The 15,007-nt window shown below is 32.8% G+C and overlaps 3 protein-coding genes across 7 annotated transcripts; 2 read left to right on the top strand and 1 right to left on the bottom strand.

Moving 5' to 3' along the window:
- The first annotated feature begins 814 nt into the window (after nt 1-814).
- LOC106775489 lies at nt 815-1,664 on the top strand. The gene has a single exon (XM_014662617.2). The coding sequence runs from the start codon at nt 942-944 to the stop codon at nt 1,413-1,415; it is 474 nt and encodes a 157-aa protein (XP_014518103.1). The 5' UTR covers nt 815-941; the 3' UTR covers nt 1,416-1,664.
- Nucleotides 1,665-2,453: 789 nt separating this feature from the next.
- On the bottom strand, nt 2,454-8,126 carry LOC106775767 (protein RMD5 homolog A). Of its 5 annotated transcripts, none has more exons than XM_022786762.1 (4): nt 7,976-8,101; nt 6,723-6,879; nt 5,871-5,940; nt 2,454-3,788 (listed from the first exon to the last, which is right to left on the bottom strand). In XM_022786762.1, the coding sequence occupies exon 4, from the start codon at nt 3,763-3,765 to the stop codon at nt 2,608-2,610; it is 1,158 nt and encodes a 385-aa protein (XP_022642483.1). In that variant the 5' UTR covers nt 3,766-3,788; nt 5,871-5,940; nt 6,723-6,879; nt 7,976-8,101; the 3' UTR covers nt 2,454-2,607. The 5 variants fall into 5 exon arrangements, with proteins under 5 accessions (XP_022642483.1, XP_022642484.1, XP_014518432.1 ...); XM_022786763.1 differs by having other exon boundaries at nt 6,723-6,814; nt 7,976-7,990; XM_014662946.2 differs by lacking the exon at nt 6,723-6,879 and having other exon boundaries at nt 7,976-8,110.
- Nucleotides 8,127-11,470: 3,344 nt separating this feature from the next.
- Nucleotides 11,471-14,060, top strand: LOC106775769 (peptide methionine sulfoxide reductase B5). Its single transcript, XM_014662950.2, has 3 exons — nt 11,471-11,915; nt 13,206-13,362; nt 13,752-14,060. Exons 1-3 carry the CDS (start codon nt 11,635-11,637, stop codon nt 13,905-13,907), a joined length of 594 nt encoding a protein of 197 aa, XP_014518436.1. The 5' UTR covers nt 11,471-11,634; the 3' UTR covers nt 13,908-14,060.
- Nucleotides 14,061-15,007: the final 947 nt, after the last annotated feature.

The following is a 15,007-nucleotide window of genomic DNA, read 5'->3' as shown; positions in this document are numbered from 1 at the left end:
TTTTAAATTTGCGCCAAGAAAGAAAGACTTATGATTCTAAATTTAAAAATTTTCATGTTACACAAGCACATTTCATTAAAACTTTATTTATAAAAAGTAAATCTTAAATGTATCACTCCAAATGCTCTTATCTTTATCCTTTCAAAATTTATGTCAATTGACCATAAGCATGGTCATCTAAAATTTGCTAATTCGTTACTAACAAATTTTAATACACCAATAATTAATAAAATAGATCATCTTACAACTAATGAGATAATTATTTAAAAGTATTATATAACTGAGTGATATTATAAGTTATTTTTTCATATATAATTATTTTCTATGTTTTAGATACTTGGATTAAGAAATTTGAAAACCTAATTTAAAAATACACTTTGAATCTCTATATTTTCGGAATGTGGATTCAGAATGCGTATTAAAGACTTTTAGATTATTATTCGATAAGGTTCCTTTCTAAGTATACATCTTTTCTAAATTCAACAGTTTATAATATATTTTGAAATTATAAAAAATCCAAAAGATATTTTAAATTATTTGAAAATTTAAAATATCTTTATCTATCCAAAACATTTAAAATAATACAATTCAGTGCGTGTATATATATATTAGACAATTCAAAATATATTTTTTAATTTTATAATCTAAAATAGTGTTTTAGCCATGAAAAATCTAGAATACTTTTTATTTATTCATAATTTAAACCCTTTCCATCTATAATAAAATATTATGTCATCCAGAACATTTCTGATTTACTATAATTTAAACCTTTTCAAAGTAGCATAAAGAAATTATACTTCTGATTTATGGAGAATTTTGTCTTTTTGAAAGTAGCTTGAAAGAAATTATGGGCTGGTAACAAATTAACAATCCTTAAATCCACAAGAAGGAAACGTACCTTAAATCTCTCCCCTCCTAAACAATCTAATCCATCTATCCCGATGGCTCTGAAAATTCAGCACACGTCCCCTTTTTTCTACTCCGCCTCGCCCGTCACTCTCTCCACCTACAAACTCACCACACGAATCTCGTGCACCGCCGCTGGTGACGGCGGCTTCAGCGACGCGAGGCTGGCGTCCGAGTTTGCGGTTAGGGTTGCGAGAATGAACGCGCATTCGTTGAAAGCGGATGAGGCGATGAGGAAGAGCAGAAAGCTCCTCTTCGGAGAGCTGTGCGAGTATATGTGCCTCAACGAAGAGCAGGCCCAAGATAAATGGAGCAGCATGGATGAAGACGAGAAATTGGTTTTGGTGAAAGCTTTTCTTAAGGAGTGGGGTTCGCATTTTCATCCCTTGTCCGCCAGGTCCACTAAAGAGATGTTGGAGGAATATCTGCGACAGGGGAACGCACCTCCCAAGCCTCCTAGTTCTTCCTCCTTCTTTTCGGGACTCAATAGGATTATTGGTTTTCCGTAGACAGTTACTCCATTTAGTTGGACTTCATACTACAATTTCGTTCCTTGTAATTTTCATTTTCTCCTACAAAATAAACAAATTGGGCATGGGGTTGCATGCCGTTATAGAAGAAATGTACGCCGTTTTTTATGCAGTAAAATTTGAAGGGTTAAATGGTAGATGGCCTGAATTCGTTGATCGGCTGCTCTCTGTGTTACAGCATTGCTAGGGTTAGGATTCCTCGTAGTGAAAATTTTGCCATCATATTTATTTCCAGTTTAGTTGTTCATATTTCATGTATCTTATAACAATCCATTGTCTAGGCCAGATAAGAGGTTTTGTAAACAAGAATATGGTGTCATGCATGTATTCAGTAATCGTTTTCGTTTTAGTCCAGAAAAGAAAAACCAAATTAAGACCAAAATGATTTGCGAACACCACAATATGATTTAGTCATTTGATACCTGATAAGAGACAGAGATAATAGAGAAAAGTGTATATGCCATTAATGATGTCAAATGAGGAATGTTATAAACAAAACTTATGAGTGGCGGCTATATGATATTTGGAGCGAAGGAGTGTTCATCTATAATTTTCCTTGAAGGACTACTTAAAAATTAAGTGCAAAGATGCCAAGTTTAGATATATTCTTTTAAATTGAAAATTATTAAATAAAATACTTTATCGTAATGCGCTAAAAAGAAACATGTTGACCCGCAAAATGTTTAGGACACAGATCTAAATTCATTTAGTGCTGAATACTATTTAATCAACAGAGATACACGATTAAAAACCACTGCGGCTGTATATAATCGCTCACGTCACAAAATCCGTTGTCATTAACTAGCGCTTTGAATGATTCCATGATGAGTATAGTCCAAGCAGTGGCTGCTTTGAAATCCAATTACCTGGAGACAAATAAACAAAATATGTAGCGCAATCATGTAGTACATATACATAGCTGTATGCTATCGCAGTACACGAGTCGGAAATTTTGTAGCAGTAAAATCAATGAAGCATCTGAATAGTAGTTGAGACAGAAGAGCGAGAACGGAAGAATGGACGGAACTCCCGGCTATATAGACAGGTTCTTTCAACTTTTATTCACTCGTTGGTCTTATCAAAAGTAACAGATATTTTGGAATATTTATATACAACCAGAAAGCTGTAAATGATGTATTGCACAAATGAAATGTACGGAACACAAACATCATCAGAAATACAGTTGTCTGCAGTGTGTAACTGTCGCTTCGGCTGGACAATATGGACACTTGAATGTTCGGGTGCTATTTTTTGATAACTTCATAATTGATTGCTTGCAAAGGACATGTAAGCATGGCAACAGCATTGGAGGATTCTCTTCACTTCCTTGATCCCTACTCACAGGGCAAACAAAAATCGAGTGAAACTGAAATTCCTTACCCAATTCTACAGGCACCGGCAACTGTTTCATTTCCTGCCACTCTTGCTTCTTTGCTGCCATTACATTTGCCAACTTTAACAGGGTAGGCAACCCCTCAACTCCTGCAGCAACTGCTAGACTCAGTGGGTTCTCATAGGACTGCCCCAAGAGAGTACAAAACTGCCGTGCGAGCTCTTCAGTTGTCATCTCCCAATGAATTGGGGACATCAACTCAGAATAAGGGGAGCTCTCCAGCCTTCCTGCATACAAGAGGCAACCCATGAGCTTTGTGAACTCGTCCTTGTTGAGGGAAGCAAAAGGAGCAAGATAAGTTCGGGCGTATTTTAAGGCATCAGCTTGTGTCCCATTTTGCAGGACCTCTACAAACTGCAGTCTGTGAATCTTAAGCTCAAGATTAGAACCAATATGATCAAGTTTCTCTCGATTAGCAGAGACCCATGTCAGAGCAGGCTGAAGGTTTTTCTCCCTCATAGCTCCAATAATCTGATGCATTTCTAAAAATTGAGATCTAAGTGCAGTTGCATCAGGCTCTCCAGCCTCATTTACGAGGCTATCTCCAAGATCAAATAAACCTTGACGGTAAAAGTGGTTTGCAATGATCTGATTGATAATACGAGTATCAAACTCCACATTTCTGTATGCCTTAGATATGTCAGGATTTAACAATTTTTCAAGGAGCCTTTGATACTTGATAATACTTCCGTTCACTTCCTTATTTGAACCTTCCAACTGTTGAAGTGGTCCAATAGCATTAATCTTGAACTTAAGTTCTGTGAGAACGGATTTCTGGTCAGCAGGAGAAGAGAGGTCACGGGATGACTGAATTGTTGCCAATGCCTGCTCAATTTCACGCCCCACCTGGTCAACAACTTCCTGAGACTTGGAAGAGGACAATTTTTGCTTTTTGGCTACACGATCAAATGCATCTTTGATGCTACTCAGCTCCATCTTTATCCTCAGATCACAAAATCCTACAAAAGACATTACAAAGAACAATAAATCCTGTTAACATACAGTTTTTATAGTGTTAAAGCTAAGAATATAGCACTACACAAGAGGCACTACACCATCACAGAACCATACACTAGCAGCCGTTATAGTCCCCCATAGACAATTGTTAGTGCATGTTTGGAACGAATTTACACTAAACATAACCAGTTTTTTGGTTAAAGCAACAGCAATGTTGCTTCTCTTTTGGTGCATTGGAAAGTGAAATTTCACCTTCAATTGCATATCCAAACACGTTGTTACTAGTTACAACTTACAAGACTTTTTTCGAACTAAAGCAGTACAGCCACATTTTCTACCCAAGAAGTTGAAACTATTTGCATATTTGAAGTTGAAACTACAGCACTATACACTCACCTCAGGTCAATCGATATTTGAAGGGAACAATAAGTTCAAGTTGGCTATAAAACATCAATACAAAGAAGTGACCTACCGAAGATGTTGAAGCCCCTATAAGCTCAACACCAAGTATAGAGTTTATGTTCATCTAAGTCTCAATAACAGTACCAGGGAATCTTAAACTGGATATGTTTTATTATGTAAATGGCCACTTAAACTATGGATAAGCTGAAATATATACTAAGATGATCCTCCAACTTTATTTATAATAATGAGAAAGACTCTAAGCTAAAATGTTGTACAATCACTGCTTAATCTTCCTCTTATGGAAGGTTGATAGAATTCTTACAGCAACTAGAACAAACTACTTCATGTGGTACTTAAATCTTGAGGTTCTCATCTAATGGATTAGTCTTTTGGGTTAAGTTCCTTCTATGCTTAAATTCTAAAAGTTGGTACTTTCATTCAGACTTGAGCTATGGAAAGAACTGTCTAAGCTAGACTAAGGCACAAACCAAACTCAGATAGGTGATTGAAGCCATCAAAGAGAAATTGGCAACCATTGGGTCATTGTCAATAGGTGAAAGCTATCAGGGACATCGGCCCTTAAAGGGGATGACAATATTACAAGTCCCACGTTGAGTAGAATAAACTACATGATGTAGTACTTAAGCCTTGAGGATCACCCACCTAATAGGCTATACTTCTTGGTTGAAACTCTTCTTGTGCTTAAGTCCTAACAGATGTTCCAACTGACTACGAAATAAGAATTAACTAAGTAAGAGATCCTTATGATAGAACCAACTAGTAAGAGAGAAAAATGAAGAACACTCAAGGCACAGAAGAAATTTTATCATCTCTGCGCAGTTACAATTGTTGAACAATTGGATGCACTTCATTAGGTTAATTTAGGAGTGTACCTTAGCACCCGTCCACACTTCCTATTAACACAATGAATAACTCCCCTCTACCTATTAATATATATTATCATCCACTTGACTGACTGACTAAACACCTGACTAGCCATTCAAGGGTTACGTAATACATTCTCAAAAATGGATTTGGATCCTCTTGTTTACAATAAATGTGAGAAGTTATGTTAAATAAATTTAACCATTTTCTGTGTTTTTTACTCATACACAGTTGAAATAAAAACTAACCCACCCATTATCCCACTAGATTAGGGGTTTATGTTTTCCATTATCTTTTTGTTGTTTTAATTGGTTTTTATTTTATTAAAAACAGGATTCTCCTGTTTATTGTGAACAAAAGAGGATCTCAATACCTATAAACATCATCAGTTTGTGGAGGTATATCATTGTCAAAGGGTTTTCTCCCAATACCAGCAGAGTTTTCTCCCTAGTTACTAATACGTTTCTCCCGTGAGAACTAAGACTTAAAATACGGACAATTAAAAAACAAAATGAATAGTTTAACCAAAGGAAAAATCAATCATTTTTAAATTTAGATAGATTGTTTCTTATCTCTAAATGTACAGGACTGGTGCTCTTTTGTATATAAATATCGAATTGTTATCATGGAATAAGCACGTCATTATTTGGTCTCAGCTTAAAATAAATCATTTTTCCATCTTTTTCCATGTCCATATGTAACCCTTTTTTCATTACCATAACAATGATATCTGTGAGCCAACCTTTATAAATATCTACAACTTAACTTAAGAGTTGAACAAGGAAAAAACTTACAGAAGACAAAGGTGTTGCAATTGTCACTAGTTGAGCTAGCAACTAGTAAAGGGAATGAGGGAGCACTGAACTGAAAAACAAATAAGTTATAAACTTTAATCGATAATATCATCATAAGTAGATGTAGATCTGCATGGAGAGTATCAAGAGAACACTCTTAAACGTTTCAATATACATATACACATCAAATTCAGCCAAAGGATAAGATCATTGACTTCTTAAGTGAAAATGGAGTTTCATGGTGATAATTGTATGGCCAAATGTCAGCAAAAAATAATGGAATAATGTAATAGGTAAGTTTCAAGATCAAATTCAAGTCTAAAAGATCATCTATAAAATTTACCAATGAGAGCTGTTTTCCTTGACATTTTCTTCTTTAAACCCATTACCTCATGTCCATAATTTGAAAATTAAAGGGTAGTTTCTTTTTGACATATAAGAATTCTCAGTTATACAAAAATTACAACTTGAAACCCAAATCGCATCATTATGTGTATTCCTAGATCATAAATGTAAATGAGTGATAAAATTTGTTAAAAAAAAAGGAAGAATTACAATCCTTATCCAGGTTAATCAAAGAAATATGAAACCTGAAACAAATAGTCTTATATCTTCAATCAACTACCAATGATATGGTTCATCCATTTAGATTAATCATTATGTGGCAGCAAATATCTACAAGCGTCAATTTGGCGTTTTGGAGTTGAGCATGGAATTCACACTTGAAACTGGAATTGTGTCTATTAACTAATTCTAATTTTTATATTTAGATGTCCTTCTGAAATTCAAATCATAAATTCCAAGATCAGTCAAGGGAATTACAAAGTAACTAGCTCAAGTCATTTCCAATACCTAAATAACACCCTGAAGTTGTCAATTCCTCACCCCAATATTGTGCAGCTGCTCTCCCCCTTTCTATTGCCACCACCACTGCAGGTACCTTCCTACATGGCCACCAACCACCACTATAACCACTACTATAATCCTTACTACCACCACCCTGCCAACCCTGCCCTCATTATCATAGTTATTAGCAAACTTTGGATCTTACAATCACACAATTGAATTGAAATTGTACTTATAGTCCTAAATCCGTGTCAAACTATGCATGACCATGCATGAAATTTATAATTCTAAACCAATTCCAATTGTCAGAATTTGAGTTAAGATTACAATTCTAAACTATAATTCCAAATCCATCATCCTAACAAACTACTAGTAACAGTAATAATACCCATTGGTCTACTTTAAACATCCAATGAAAACAAAGCAACTAAGTTATTTGCCTACAGTGACTTCACAAACTACAAGACAAACTAAATACAAACAAATATATGTATTATAGTGTTCATGATAACTTACTGAAACTGAGACTTGCAAAGCCAGCATTGCACAACAAAATTTTCAAATCTACAATTTACTACACAAGCTAAATAGAACATATACAGAGTATGCTTAATCTGTAATGGAGAAATTTTAAAATCTACAATTTGAACATACACAACAAAATTTTCAAATCTACAATTTATTAGACCCGCTTAATGTAAAAATCCATTTATAAAGAATCAATTTCACCACGGGATTATACAAAATGGTAAACGAAGATTACTGTGTTCGAAGTAACTGAAACATTACAAAAATCAACGCAGTTAACAAAAGACCTAAGAGTATGAGACACTCCATTGTCAAAAGCAAAGCACAACATAACTCTTCAACAGCAGCAATCAAAATCCACAGAACTAAATCGGAAGGTGTAAGCAGCCAAATAACACAGCACAACAAACTGTTTATTTTCGATCACAATCCCTGGTAGCGAACAAAAAATAAATAAAAATTATAGGGAAAAACCCATTTCTATTCAAAATTCCACTTACTATGAACTTTGAAATAAAAATTATTAACATACGAGGGAAGCAAGAAGCAAGAAATTCAAATCAAAGGTTGCATAAACTAACAAACGAAAATGAATTTCTCGGTTATTAGTCATCGTTTTTGTCGGAGTAACTACAAATTGTCGAAATAAAGTAACGAAAAATAGAATAAAGAATTCGAATGAGAGTGCGCATTCTTGCAAACAAAAGAAGGTGTAGATGGATTTGTGTTACCTGAGAAAGAGTGTGAGGGAGAAAGCGTGTGCGATGTGAGGGAGACGAGACGAAGAAAGGAACCAAGCGTGCGACTAAAACGGGGTGTCCACCAGAGACACGTGCGAAAACAAAAAATCCTCTTCTGGCCGCATTTGCCCCTACTCTTCTGTAAATATACTTTTAAGCCCTTTGGGGTTTTGATGGATCAATCCATTTACATAATATTTGTTCAGAGTTCAAGATCTGTGAAAGAGGATTTTGCCTTTGAGCCTTAACTATGGGCCTGAAGTGTAAGTCCATAGATGCCACGTGGCTATTTTTGCACGTTAAAAACAAACACATATTATACCTGGCCTTTGGAAATTCGCATACTCAACAATAAATTCTCTTTCCTTTCACAAATCATATATATATATATATATATATATATATATATATATATATATATATATATAGTAGATGAAACTTTAAAGATGTTAAATTCATATATAGGGTCTTTTTGTATAAATCTTTTAAGGTATCTTTCTGTTATTTCATTTAAAGTATTAAAGGAAGGGTAATGATACTTTGACACTAGAATGTGACAAATTTTTTACACCGTCACGTGTCACATTCGGGTAGTTCACGTGTTTTAAAAAATAAAATGACAGAATGACGATTTACTTACAGGAGGGATCTGAAGAGATGGGATAAACTATCCACTTATTTGCACATTACTACCACTTTTTGCGTCATCACTTTAAAGAAAAACGTTTCCTTCGGAATGGACTTCGATGTAAATGTGTTGTTAAATCATAGTTAATTATTTTTATTCAATATAACTGATTAACAATAAACTGTGAAGATCAAAACAAGTGGCTGATTCAAAGATGCCCTCTTGGTGTTAAAAGTTAGCTTAAACTACCCAGTTATTTGTACATTGCTACCACTTTCCTTTCGGCATCACTTTAAAGAAAAAGGTTCCCTTTGGGATGAACTTCGATATAAACGTGTTCTTAAATGATAATTAATGAATTTTATTCAATAAAATTGGTTAAAAATAAACTGTGGAGTTTAAAACAAGTGGCAGATTCAAAGATGTCTTCCTCGTGCTAAAAGTTAGCCTAAACTACCCATTTATTTGTACATTGATCCCATGTTTATTACTACATATTAAGTGCTAACAATAATTCTCCCTTAGCCATGTACATCCATATACTCGTCATCATCAATGGCTGAACATCACTTCTGTACCCAATAATTCCAATAGGTGTTAAAAAATGTTTGTTGAATTAAATAACAAGGCTAGTTTCAAAGTTGACACCCCTTTGCAGAAAGTTTGCCTGAACTACCAACTTATTTGCACTTTGCTCCCAACTCTGTTACTACATATTCATATTTACAAAATTGGCTTGGAATACAAATAGAGGAAAAAAATCTTAAATAAGCACGCATAATGTCCATACAAACTTGATTTGAACAACCAACCTCTTTTATCAACAATAACACATAAAGTTCACATAATAAAACACAAAATTGAAGATAATAGCCAAATTTGAAAGACGAGTGACAGTGGAAACGGGATGGAGTGGGAAGAGACGTGACTTCAGCGTTTTCGGGACTGACCTCTTTCTAATCGGCAGCAGAGCCTCTGGGTGGTCCTTCGGTGGCCATTGAACGACAACTGACGGTGGAAACGGGACATAGCTTTTCTCGCTAGGAGGGAGAGTTTCTCTCTCTAAATTTTTGGTTCCAATCTCTCAAATGTAATTTGAAATCTGAAAATTTAATTTCCCTCTCTTCATATCCCTCCCACAAGTAAATCCACGTCATTCTGTCATTTTATTTTTTAAAACACATGGACCATCCAAAATATAACACGTGACTATGTCAAAAATTTTGTCACATTTTTGGATATCAAAATATATTCACCCTGAAGGAAAGTGTTTATATATTAATGGTTTTAAATATACATGTTTTCAATGATTACCAAGTAAAATAATAGAATAATATGTAAATATGAAATATTTAAAATTAAGAATGCCAACGGGTCCGAATAATTTATTTACTATCCTTGAAAAATTAATTGTGATTTTTTTTTTTATGTTTACGAATACTCACGAATATGTATATGTTTTTATGTTTTATTTATTTTAAATATTGAATACAATTATTTAAAATGTAAATTTAGTTTAAAAAATATATTTTTAAATATAGTTTAAATCAAATTATTTTAAAAATATTAAAAAAAATAAATTTGATAAATTTAAATAATTTTTTGAGGATGTAAATTTTTAAAAAATAATCTTTCACAGAATAACTTCAATCTCATAAATCTAAATAAAATAAATAAAATAATATAACGTCAATTTTTAAAATTTTATTTTATGATTAATATATTATTCACTAAATTATTTAAATCATAAAAAAATAAATAAAATTTACTAATAATAGTTATTAGGTAACGATTATTAAAGGATGATATACTATGATATTCGTCACCCAATTATCATATAAATAATTAAATACTTGTACTTTTTCTGTAATATGATATTTATACTAAATTTTTTGTTTTCAAGGGTTGCATTCTAACAATAATTTGTTTGTATTTAAATGTTTATGGTAAAGATAACCTTCAATATATATAAATTTAATTATTTTTATTATTTATCTATTTCATTCACTCTCATATAACTATCAATAAAAGGTTTTAATATAGTATCCCAATTCTTAAAGAAAAAAAGTAGATTTGCTTTTCATTTAATTAATAATAAACTGATAGATATTAATTTGTTTTAATATAATTAATAATAAAGTGTTATTAAATAGATATTAATTTATGTAGTAGAAAGGAGAACAAGACCAGCAGTCTCAAGGTCTAAAAATTTTTAACAGAATTTTAATCAAACTTACTAATAAGTTTTATTTATTAGATATTGAGTTGTGCTTACAGCTCTACTACATAAATTCACAAAACGTTGTGAATTAAAGATTTTATTGTAGCAATTGATTGACTACATTACTAATTTCAACATTGGAATATCATTAATAGATACCTACACTACTTAGAGTTTTGACATTAAAAATGCAAAATAATTTAAACAAAAATATCCTAAATAAGATAAAATGACTAAAAAAAAGTGTAAAAAAATATATTTGAATACGACTCCACAGTCGAAACAATTTATTTTGAATTAAGTATAATACAATTTGTGATCAAGTTATAGTAAAAGTTTATAAAACTAATCTATCAATTTCAACTATTGAATTTTAAAATTAAGAAAACTTCATATTTTTGTACTCTTAAAATTGAGAATTTTGATTAAATGTTTTACTAATAAAGAAATCAAATTACATAAAGTAAATAAATGATAAAATAATTAATAAGGTTGAAAAATATATTTATAACAGCGTGATTCACGAAAAGAAAGAGTGGTTCCTTGAAATACATTATTTATTCTACTTTTTGGGAGGAAAGACATTGACAAAAATAAAGTAACTTGGTTTGTTTTTCTAAAACGCTTATCACGATTTTAGGATGCAGATTTTCTAGACAGAATTTGCTAGAAACTTTGAGTCAAAAAATCCAATTGAAAATCATGAAAGCAGGCACCGAGTCCACAGGAAAAAAGAGGCGAATAAATAGTTAGTTATAATGTAAAAGTTGAAGGTGACCCTGTGAACACAAAAGCATAGCCATGACCTTCACCATTCTGAGAACCTCTTCAACTCCAATCTGTTCCAAACCCATTTTCTCAAATTTTATCCTTTCTTCTCCTCCCACATCTTTCTCCTACCCAAACCCCATTGTTGCTCCCACTATTTCAATTTTCGCGTCACCATCTTTCCAACCCAAACGTCGTTTTCGAGGTGGGATTGTCGCCATGGCTGCACCTGGTTCACTTCACAAATCCGAGGAAGAGTGGCAGGCAATTCTCTCCCCTGATCAGTTTCGCATTCTCAGGCAAAAGGGCACCGAGTAAGAAGCGTTATTTCTTATCTTTTTTTTTTTTTTTTTTTTTTTTTTTTTTTTTATCGATTAAGCTTCTCAACGTTGAAATCGCGTCAGACAATTAATGGGTGTGTCAAGTTTCTCCGAATCTTGATTTCTTTCCCGGAATTGCCCTCTATGCCAAAATTCAAGAATGAAATGAAGTCAATACATTTTTGTTTTATTAAAAGCTATTTGGATAAACTTCTCTCTGAACATGGGTGATGGAAGCTCCCTTGCCATCAATGGGTAGGATAAGAAAAAAGAAAGTTAATGAAATTGAGTTTTTGGCATTATATGAAATCAACTTTACTTGACTTGTGTGAAGATATTTTCTTTTAGCTCCACCAAAAATTGAAGTGTGTAAGTTGATTTTAGCTTTATGCTGAAGTTAAATGCATTTTACTTTCTTATTTTTTTTTCTGTTATAAGTGCTCATAGAAAAGTTTATCCAAATAAGTCTAAATTGGGAAGGTTTTATTTCGCAAATTCACTCACTCCGGGATCATGTAAGGTATATGCTGAGTTATTGCGCGTGCTAAAGGTTAATCCCTTGACAGTGTGATCAAGATCTTAAGCTGCAGTCGAGATGTTTGTTATTATGGAAGATTGTGGACAAATATGGATTCTGTTGTGGTTGCGGACAGTTGTTTAAAACCATGTTTGTAGTCTTACTGCTTAGTTTTTATGATCATAGTAGGTAGAGGGATTATCGGTAATGTGTTGTCCTAGCTAATTGAAGTACATCGTGAAAGAGAATGTTGAGCGGGGAGAGATTGATACTGCATTAACTGATTTCATGATACAATATTTGGTCTTTTTATACTGGTAAATCTGCCAAAACTCTTGTTAACAAACTTAACTAACAATAAATGACTTTTAACTATCACTGACGACCGTAACTAATAGTATTTCAACTGGGTCGAAGGCTACAGTGTAATCTCCTCTTAGATACGTTCATTAGTATGTTGTCTATATGCTCATGGTCCTGTGCTGTGATAACACCCTCACAAGATGTGCCGTGACTAATTTCCCATATGTGATTCTGGCAATTTGAATGAATGCATAGAGATGCACAGAGAAAAAAACGAGGGGAGAGAATGATGCTTGGAATAGACAAATCTGAGTAATTTTTAGTCTGCTCCGAATTTTTGGTGGTTCTTAATTTTCTTAGCAACAGAGTCCATGGCAGCAGCGTTAGTTTGAAGATGGTAACTAGTTTCATTCAAGATGGGAAATTCTGTTTCTGTTGTAAGAAAATGTTTTGATCTGGTGCAGGTTCCCTGGAACTGGAGAGTATGACAAGTTCTATGGTGAGGGAATTTACAACTGTGCTGGTTGTGGGACTCCTCTCTACAAGTCCATTACAAAATTCAATTCTGGTTGTGGCTGGCCAGCCTTCTATGAGGGTCTTCCCGGGGCCATAAATCGCACTGTAAGTTAGTATAGTTTTATCTGAACAGCCTTTTTCAACAAGTGCCTAATTAAGAACACCTGTAAAGAAATGAAGAAAATGAAAAGTAGGATTTAAAACAAGGCAAAACTTAGATACAATATCTTTTATAACGTTCACCTATCAAAATTTGAGTTTCATTTTGGTACAAGTGTGTATTATGGAGATAAAACTTCAATTCTAATTGGACAATAATACTATTAGTAGTACCTACCTACGGAACTACATCAACTTTTGTGTGGTTTAATGTTGGAAAAGCTTTACTCTTTATTTAAAACTAACTTTATATTGAATTTTATATCTGAAGGCACTCATCTTAAATTGTATCAACCAATGTATACAAAATTATTAACACTGTCACTTATCAACAGGCGGACCCTGATGGGATGAGGACAGAAATAACCTGTGCTGCTTGTGGGGGACATCTAGGTCATGTTTTTAAAGGTGAAGGATTTCCAACACCCACCAACGAACGCCATTGTGTCAATAGCATTTCACTCAAATTTGTACCAGCCAATCCTCGGTAAAATTGAGTCTGCTGTTTGGACATGACTGCTTAAGTTTTTAATATCAGTAAAAAAACGTGATGTGCTTATATTACGAATGAAGTTCATAATATTGATGACAAGATGACAATGTCTCATAATTAAAGAGTGATTTTATTGTTTGTACCTTTATTCCTCTCTTGGTGCAACATTCTAACATGTCCATTTGTGCTTGGGTGTATATTTCATATGTGGGAAAGGTTTTTAGGCTGTTCAAAAGTATGCAAATAATGATGTTTATTTCTATATTTTGGAATTGTTACCCTTTGGTGATTCACCGTCCCTTAAGGTCAAGATGCTAAAGAGCCTAACGTCATTTTGTCAGTAAGCAGCTGATTATAATTTCTCGTTTGGATGAATTATAAAATCTAAAACGATGTTCAAATATTAAGTGTGTAAAATCTGACAATTTTGCTAATTTTATAGTGATATGAAATCATCTCATTTAACACGTGTTATAATGTAGATAATAAGAAGTTGTGCGTTGGTTATTCAAAATGAGGCTTGTGTGTGTTCTAATACAGTATAAACTTTTTACCTAAAACTATTTAGAGATGAAAGTCAATATATAGATGCAAAAATTATAAAAAAATAAATTTTTTATTTAAATTGGATTGTGATTAAAATCAAGTGTTATTTTTTAAAAATCAAACTATAGGTGAAAAGTAATTTTTATTTTTATTTAAATCGAGTAATGCTTACTTTGGTAGACAAAAGTCATTGGTTTGGATATGTCCACATATATTCATAAACAAATTAATAATTTTTAAGCTATAGTTATACTTACCTCACTTAAAAACAAAGTATAATGTACTCTCTATAACCATTAATTTATAAATAAAGACTAACTTCTCTTTTTCTTGAGTGATGTAAGATTTTAGAATTTCATTCCGATATATTTTTTCTTTAATGTTTCTCAAGTATTTAATTTAAAAACTTTTTAATATATTCTAGAAAATATATAGATTTTAGGTCATTAGATTCATTACATGGAGGGTACAATAAGAAAACTTGAAGATGCGTGGCTAATCAACTTGTAGTCAGTTTGAGTAATACATAATTATTTAAGGGATTATTTACAC

The sequence above is a fragment of the Vigna radiata genome, chromosome 10, assembly GCF_000741045.1.
Source record: "Vigna radiata var. radiata cultivar VC1973A chromosome 10, Vradiata_ver6, whole genome shotgun sequence".
Lineage (NCBI taxonomy): Eukaryota > Viridiplantae > Streptophyta > Magnoliopsida > Fabales > Fabaceae > Vigna > Vigna radiata.
The sequence above is the reverse complement of the archived record's forward strand: the minus strand, read 5'-3'. Positions and strand labels throughout refer to the sequence as shown.